This window comes from Staurois parvus, unplaced genomic scaffold (genome assembly GCF_062004578.1).
Source record: "Staurois parvus isolate SC_StPar_1 unplaced genomic scaffold, SC_StPar_1.0 ptg001139l, whole genome shotgun sequence".
Lineage (NCBI taxonomy): Eukaryota > Metazoa > Chordata > Amphibia > Anura > Ranidae > Staurois > Staurois parvus.
Window position 1 is genome coordinate 199,520 of NW_028318935.1, and position 9,025 is coordinate 208,544.

The following is a 9,025-nucleotide window of genomic DNA, read 5'->3' on the forward strand; positions in this document are numbered from 1 at the left end:
ATATTACCTGTTGGTCCATTGGCTGGAGGATAGGGGTGGTGTTTGGAGGAAGGTAGAGAACCTTCACAAAATTATACTCATCAAGTATTTCTTCCTCGATCTGTGGTGGATGTGCAGGAGCATTGTCGAGGACGAGAAGGGCTTGCAGGGGCAGGTTGTTGTTCTTCAAATATTTCTTCACCGAAGGACCAAACACAAGGTTTACCCAGTCGATAAAGAACTGCCTGGTGACCCACGCCTTAGGGTTTGCCCTCCACATAACATGGAGTTTCTCCTTTATTATCTTGTGTGCTTTAAAGGCTCTGGGGTTCTCCGAATGGTATACAAGTAGCGGCTTTATTTTGCAGTCACCACTCGCATTGGCACACAGGGCGAGGGTCAACCTATCCTTCATAGGTTTGTGTCCTGGCATCCTCTTCTCCTCTTCGGTGATGTATGTTCTCCTCGGCATCTTCTTCCAGAACAGCCCTGTCTCGTCACAGTTGAAGATTTGCTGGGGGATGTATCCTTCTTCCTCGACGAATTCTGCGAAAGTTTTCACAAACTCCTCTGCTGCCTTTACATCAGCACTTGCTGCCTCACCATGCCTAACAACGGAGTGAATCCCCGTCCTTTTCTTAAAATTATCAAACCAGCCCCGACTGGCTTTAAAGGATTCCTCCTCCGTTGAAGTGCCTGGGGTTTGCTGTTGTAAATCTGAAAAAATACTGCGCGCCTTCTCGCAGATTATTCCCTCGGTGATGGTATCTCCGGCAAGTTGTTTTTCCGTCAGCCACACCAACAGCAGATTCTCCATCTTCTCATGCACATCTGTACGGCGCTTTGAAATAATCTTGACACCTTTGGCTGGCTTAATTTTCTTTAGGGACTCCTTCTGTTTTAAGATGGTGCAGATCGTTGACGTTGTACGGTCGTAGTGCTTGGCCAGTTCCTTTACTCGCATGCCTTGCTCATGCTTCTCGACGATTTCAAGCTTTATTTCGAGGGACATCATCCTCCTCTTCTCGGTACTCGCACTACCACTTGCTTTCTTTGGTGCCATGGTTACAACAAAGTTAGAAGTTGGGATTTCAATCACGTGTAGACAGCGAGAGAGAGAGAAGCTCGGAGATGGGATGCTGTGACTCATACCCTCTGAGCTGCGCGCGCCTTGAAAATATACACTTAGAGCTGCGCGCGCCTCGAACTCGTATCTTAAAATTCTGCTCGCGTGCCGAAGCAAAAAATCGTCCGAGCGACTGCTCGTATCTCGGAAAACTCGCACGTTAGTTCGCTCGTAGGTTGAGGTTCCACTGTACACTTATTGGGATTTTTTACCATAAACATGTAGCAGAATACATTTTGGCCTAAATTTATGACTAACTTTGAGTTTACTATATATTTTTTATAGCCAAAAGTAAAAAAAAAATATTTTTTTTTTCAAAATATTCAGCCTTTTTTGTTTATAGCACAGGTGATCAATTACCACCAAAAGAAAGCTCTATTTGTGTGAAAAAAAGGACATAAATTTTGTTTAGGTACAGCATTGCATGACCGTGCAATTACCAGTTGAAATAGTGCAGCGCCAAATAGCAAAAAAAGGCCTGGTCAGGAAGGGGGTAAATCCTCGGGGGCAAGTGGTTAAGTAAAACTTGTTTGTTATTTTAAAAAAAAATTAAAAAATGCCTTTAGAATCATTTTAATTTTTTGACTAAAGTTCCACTTCCTGCTTGTTTTGTATTCACTGCAAAGAGGAATGGAGTCTGGGCGGTGATAGCACAATTCCATTCCTCTCCTTTCACCACCCACGTTGAAGGCCCAGAAATGCCCACAGTAACCCTTAGATCCACCCACATCAACTCACACAACTGGTACAAGTGACTCCTCTAGCCCACCCTGAAACTACAGAGGCTCAAAGGATTATGGGATATTTAGTATCAGGACTGGTAAAGGAAGGAAATAGGAAGTCAGAGAACTTTGAAACTCAGCCAAAATGAGGAGTGACATCCCAGGCACAGAAACCTGCTTTTTACAGCCAAAGGAGGTAAGTTACACACAAACTGACAGTGGGGTTGTGATTCATTCATTCAGGACTGGAATGTTTTGTTGCAAATAAATGAGGCCTTTATGTGGTATGTTGTAAAGGTTTTAATTAAAAAAGATGTTCAGATCAGCTGCAGCATGCTTGAAAGGTATGCAGGTGTGCTTGCTTGGAATAGTTTAGTCAGCTAGTATTTTGTGCTGGAAGGGAAACAAATGTGCATTATACTGCGGTATCAAATATCTGGTTGTATGGTTGTGTATTATGACCGATACATTTCAATAAGACTTTGGCACATAGCCTGGTTTTATTTAAAGCACGTTAGACAAAGATAATGATGCTGTACTCTCAATGTTTTCATTTGTAAAACATTGATGGATAGTTTTTAGTACTTGCAGGCATACTGATATTAAAATTTTATCTTTATTAAAGGAGTTTCGAGAACATGGTGAAAAGAAAAGGCGTGCAAGGGAAGAAGATGATGATGCAGAAGGCTCTTTTGGAGTGAGAAAAAAAATTGCTGGAGGAAAGTTGAAAAAAGTCCACTGACTACAAAAACTAAAGAACTGTAATATCTGATTTTTGAACATGCTAGCAAACATACACTTTGTATAGGTGTCCATAAATTAAGTTTTTATGTATCTGCATATTGAATAAATGTTAATCAGTAGATAAGTGCTGTGTTTCCTATCTGATGGAGATCATTTTTCTGCTTTTTAGGGAAACAAAGTAGAGCCTTCTGAAGACTGAAAGTATTTCAGGTCTTCTATCACAGATCCTGATTTTTAGGATAGTTAGTGGGTCATCCATATCAGTCCTTTATACCACTTTGGGGCCAACTTCATGTTTCTCTTACTGTCCTGAATGTGTGTGTAGTTAGCCATGAAGGGGAATGTTTTGCTTAGCTCCGCCCACTGTTCGAAATAAAGAATAAACCCAGTATTGATTTGAATCTGTAATGAATGTGACATCTGTAAATACCTCAAATTAGGAAGGCCTACTACTGCAGCGGTCACCAAACTGCAGCCCTTTGCTCAAAAGATAGCCACAATACCCCTCCCAGTGACATCATAGATGGACACAATTCCTTGCAATGGCACCAATAGTGGGGTACAATTTTATCACTGACACTGATGGAGTACTGGTTTTCCACCGTCACCAAGCAGGGGACATTCTTCCTCCTCTCACTGACCACAGGCTGATCGCTGATGCCATGCAGGTCTCCTGCAGACCTGTCAGAATATCTGCTTGCCGTACGAGATGTATGGTCAAGCAGATATTCTGACAGGAAGCTTGAATGAACTACCACGGCGCTCCACAGCGCCCCACAGTGCCATGGTAATTCATTGAAAACTACAAGCTGACAGCCGCTAACTAAGGCTGCCAGGACTTTGAAGCACTCATTCACAGAACTCTGTGAATGAGTGACACGGCCGTGTGGAGGGAGCCCTGCACCGCCACGCTGTTTTCGAATCTGACAGATAGTACAGGGAGAAGTTTCCCTGTACTATCTGTCAAAGGAAGGGGGCGCAGCTGTGGCTATGGGAACATGTTCCAAATTCCACCCTAAAAACAGGTGGAACATGTAACATGTTCCAAAGGTGAACTTAGATTTTAGGAGAATAAGGTTAGAGCATGTGTCAAGTGGCTGCCTAGCACCCAAGGTCACTCCTGGCTGTGTGTTTGGAAATTATAAATGTTATCTTATTTTTCCCATGCTAATATAGCTGAGGCACAGAAAACTTTAATGAAGAACTCTACGTGTATAGCAAAATAAAGTCTCAAATGCATAGCTTCTTAGCAAGGCCCACTTACCCTGTAACATTTCTCTCATTTCTGCATATGCTGCCAGGGTTATTTCTATATCATTAAAGCCTCTGATTGTGCACACCTATCCCTTCTAGCATATACATTTACTTGAATCAAGTCACTTCTATGCTGACGACACCCAGATCTATCGCTCGACTCCTCAACTCACCCCCTTAATCTCCTCGCGTATCACAAATTTACTGAGCAACATACCAGTATGGATGTCACTCCCAATTTCTCAAACTAAATCTTTCTAAAACTGAGCTTGTAATATTTCCTCATCCCCATGACTTTACCACTGTGACCAACACAAGATGGCTCTGGCCCCTGCTTCCTCACAGTATAAAAATGACCACTACACAGATCTGCCAGATGAGCCGGTCATGGCTGCGGGGAACACAGAAGACCCTTCTCAGCATCTACTTCTAGCCCACCATGTATCAGCCCAGCCAAAGCTTGCATGTGACTAGATCACAGCCCTCCAGAGCCTGAGGTAAACCATGATGATCTCTCCTTACCACACAAAATAGCCACACTGTCTCACACAGCTTCACTTCCAACCTCTAATCAGCCTGGACACGCTTTCATTTCCATCAAACGATGAGGCATCCTTACATTCCTAACACATTACCTGAAAGCGATATGTGCTTCTAATAATACACTGGCAGGTTTAGGCCCCAATTGGATCCAATCTTTTTTTTTGGTGATTTTAGATGTGTTTTCTAGGTTTCCTATCTTTAGCATGTGTGTGAAATCAACTTGAAAATGTGTAAAAAGAATAATAGTAGATGCTCATGCTTAGGCTTATTTGGTATGTTTGGATTATTACAGATACAAACAATGTATCTGGATACAAAAGCCTTCACTAATTTGGGGAGACCTGCAATGTAGAAGTCTTGTAATAAAACTTCACAGATGTTTTGGCAGTTTCTGTGTTCTATGAACAGGGGAGCACTAGCTGCAGGGATGCATGGCTTCCCCTCTTTGAGAAAGAGACCTTTCTCATCTTTTACCAAATCCTCCCCCTTTAATCCTAACAGAGCATTAAGAATGGGAGCAGGGCCTGAGGTGGCTGACGCATATTTGATGGTGAGATTAGGATTGGACAAAAGAATGACCTCATAGCCGCTCAGCCTTAGAGAGGACCTGTGCTGAGTGTGTATATTTTTTAGCAAAATAGCTACATTATGTGTAGCGTGCAATGTTGTAGGGTGTCCTAAGGTGAATGACACAGACATTTCCACAACCATAACGAAAAATGCCAACGCTTTGAGACACGCAGGCATGCCTTGGACCTGAACTGGCACCATTTTTGAGAAAAAGCTACAGGGCAAAGTCTGCCTCCGTGCTCCTGGGCGAGTACACCAGCCATGGTCTTACAATTGTCCCTTGCATACACATGAAACATTTTTACATAGTCAGGAAGGCCAAGGCCTGGGGCAGTTATCATTGCATTTTTCAAATACACATATGCATCAACCATGTCATCTGACCATTTAACAATTTCTGACATTTCCTGGGTTGTGGCTTGTCTCAACAATTTGTCATAATAGGAACAGTCAGGTATCCACTGGCGGCAGTAACCAATGGCTCCAAGAAAGGAGAGCATATCTTTCTTGGTTTGTGGGCGAGCAAGTTTCAGGAGAGCCACAGCTCTCTTTGGACTGACTTTCCTTTCCCCCTTTGTAAGCACAAAACCCAGATATTCAACACTTGTTTTACACCATTGTAGTTTTTTCTTTGACACTTTGGGGTTTATTTACTAAAGCTGGAGAGTCCAAAATCAGACTCCCTTCTGCATAGAAACCAATCAGCTTCTAACCTCAGCTTGTTCAATGAAGCTTTGGCAATGAAACCTGGAAGCTGATTTGTTTCTATGCAGAAGTGAGTCTGATTTTGGACTCTCCAGCTTTAGTAAATAAACCCCTTTGTGTCCACCTTCAAAAAGACATTTCAACAAACTCTTCCCATCCCTCAGGCCGGCCCCCTTAGTGAGACTGCAGAGGCAGATGACATCCGCGTACTGCAGCAGGACTGACACACCCCTCAGAGTGGCCTGGAGAACAATTGCGTAGACTACAGGGGAATCTACAAAAACCCTGTTTTGCCTCAAAACAAAGTGTTTTTAACACTACTACAAATCGCTCACTAATACACGGATTAGGCTTAATAAATATTAAAGCAAAACATGATTTATTGAATAAGTTGGTATAATAACAAGAATTGTCAAAATTGCAAATCATATTTAGATCATATTATAGCAAGAATAAAGCATCAATACATCTCCGGATATTGTAGCATCACCCAGTGACTGGGGGACTCCAACAGTCAGCAAAGGGGAATCCGGGAAATCACCGCAAGGCACGTCTGCCGCATCTTCAATGAGTCCCAAATTCCCCTAGAATCCCCTGTCTTTTATATACATAGTTTGGAATGTCTTTATCTACTGCCATGCGCAGTATCTCCTGGTTATATAACGTCATGTATGATTCTGCGGAGTAGTTAGAGTCAACGCGTGATCGGCTGTGCCATCACGCGTAGTTACATATTTTGATGGCATGCACATCTGGTGAATATCAGCCACATCTCTGGTTTCAACTGGTTTAATGTACACTTCCAACATGTTATTTTGAACTCCAGTTACCCATCTAATGGTTATAATCGTTAGCATTATGACAGTTGAGTGTCAATCTCTTCTCATCTATACATCCTATACACTCAAGTCACATATGTATCACAATCGGTCCTTGATTGAAGCTCAAATGACATAAGTTGCCATAACCACCGTTGGTTTTTTGCAAAATAATTTGTAAGCTATATAACAGCTCCATAATGTAAATAATGCTATATATATCATAATAACCAGCAGAGGGTGCACTAAAAAATTCAAGACCTTAGTAGCCGAGGGAGAATAACCCAGAAATACATCCCACCAATGATGGGAGGTAGTGTCAGCTATGCTAGATCCTAGTTTTATCAGTCTTCCACTTGATATGGTCGTACTCACCACATGTTGTGCAATTGTAGTGTTCAAATGTTCAATATGTTGTTGAACTTCCATTGATTTATCCATTAATTATTTCAAAATTGTTAAATTAAATTCCCAATTGGGAATTTCCAATGAATCACTTTTCCAATATTCCTGAACCGACTCATCCTTATCTCCTTGTAATATAAAAGTTTCATTATGCCACATTAAAGAAGATATATTACTGATACAACCTGAAAAGGGAACTTTCATTCCTCTGACTGCAGGAATGTCAGTTACCATACACACAGTTTGTGGGGCTATTTCTACCATCATTTCATAAGACATAGGTAGAATGGTCCATTTACATACATTTACAGTGTTCTGCAACACAAATGGCTCATATACAGAAGACTGCAACTTACATATTTTTCCCTCGAGTATTATCACAAAATGAGAGATCATGAGTTTTGTTATTGTCTACATGGGTGCCATAAAACTCTGGACTCCAATAATGCTGAGCACCAGGTGCACCAATAATCAAAGGCATTACAACAAATTTACACATTGTAGTGGTTTTAGTAACATTGTACATTAATATTGTTCAAAGACAAGTAGTGTCATTGCAGATCATTTTCTGAGCTTCTAAATGTACCCACATGTTTACTGGGATACTTTTGTTAAATGCGGTCCTCCACACTAATTCATTTCCCGTCATTAACATAGCCTGCATATTCATTTTCTGTTGTTGCTCATATATGGTCTGCAATGTACATACCGTCCAATTAATAAACTTTGTAATGTTCGTATCAAAATCTGTTAAAAAATTATTTGAAGCATTTACTAAATGGAGCATCACATCATCTATTCCAGCAGCTATACTAGCTGGACGGAATATAGTAGGCATCCATTTAGCTTGCATAGTTAGAGCATCATTAATCTTACTCTCAGCATTAGACATTCTATTTGCTAGTGTCTCAATATCAAACCCATTTAAGGTTAGGGAGCCGTAACCCCCAAGCAATGTATCATACCACGCTCTTTTTTTTTCATTTCATACAGTTTTTTACAGTACTTGGGAATGTTATTTGCGCATGTATCACAGTTTTCTGTGCATGTTGACCCACTTTTTCACATGTAGAAGGCAATCTTTTAATATGTCCAGGGTCGATATGAGTAGTGTTTGAATTTACAAAATTAAGTACTGACCCCACCATGATCTTCCTTGGATTTTACTGGCGTTGGTACAAGTCACAATCATTGTCTCATTAAGAGCAAACTGAAAGACAGTACTTGGTTTAGTCTTAACAGTACAGTTTCTTGTTACGGACCTTCTATTTGCAGCTGACAAATAAATGAAGCTTGGTTCCTGTTGGCAACAGCAAATGCTAACTTCAGAGATTACATTTATCACACCTTCATTTCCATGAACCGCATATGTTGGCTTGTAACCCTCTATTGGAGCTCCTGTCCATACAGTACCATTGAAGGTTATATTTAGAATGAGGCAGGGCTGATTAGCTGGGCATATAAAATCGTCTTGAGTTCTATTCGTACGCATGCTTTTCCAACCCCAGCTCATTCTGGCATTGCCGGTATCTGTTACTTTAACTCCCGGTGTCCACGCTCCAACCTCTAATTCGACCAACCACACGATACCAAGGATTCCAAGACTGAAGTATATCGTTGCTCTGTGAAAGACAATACAGTATGAATCATTCCCACAAGTAAAATTTTTCTTGTGGGACATATTCCCACTTTTCTCTGCCTGGTTTCATGATCAGTAGGGTGCGGTCCTTACCAACGGCTATTACTTCTGCAGGTTTTGGGGGACCACCTGTACCAAAATTTTAGCCCCCACATTAACCGTGTTAGTAGAGCCAAAGCCTTGGTCTCCTCTAACCGTTAACTTTGTGGGAACTTTGCCTTCTTTAATTTTAGCAATATACAAAGGAATCAAAAGCAATTGAGCCACCCGGTCCTCGGCTGGCAAGATCATGGGCTCCATTGATCATTACTACTTTAATTTCTCCTTGATAATCAGCATCTATTACTCCTCCTAAAACCACTGCTCCCCGGTCTGCCATGCTCGACCTGGTTGCTAACTGACCATAATGTCCCGAAGGAATCTGAAAACCTATTCCTGTAGAAATTATTTTTACCTTCCCTGGTGGAATTACCACAGTTTCAATAGAATACAGGTCCAATCCAGCCGCTTCCGGTGACGC

At 41.5% G+C, this 9,025-nt stretch overlaps 1 protein-coding gene and 1 pseudogene across 1 annotated transcript in view; one reads left to right on the top strand and one right to left on the bottom strand.

The window, feature by feature from the left end:
• Positions 1–2,960, top strand: part of DDX47 (DEAD-box helicase 47) — a gene marked incomplete at its 5' end in the record, with an annotated part of 196,184 nt that extends 193,224 nt beyond the window's left edge. The window contains one exon of the mRNA XM_089659240.1: positions 2,453–2,960. Coding sequence (XP_089515366.1) covers positions 2,453–2,569 — 117 coding nt within the window. The remainder of the gene's footprint in view (positions 1–2,452) is intronic.
• A 3,085-nt stretch (positions 2,961–6,045) lies between these two features.
• LOC149439262 (uncharacterized) lies at positions 6,046–8,218 on the bottom strand (annotated as a pseudogene).
• Positions 8,219–9,025: the final 807 nt, after the last annotated feature.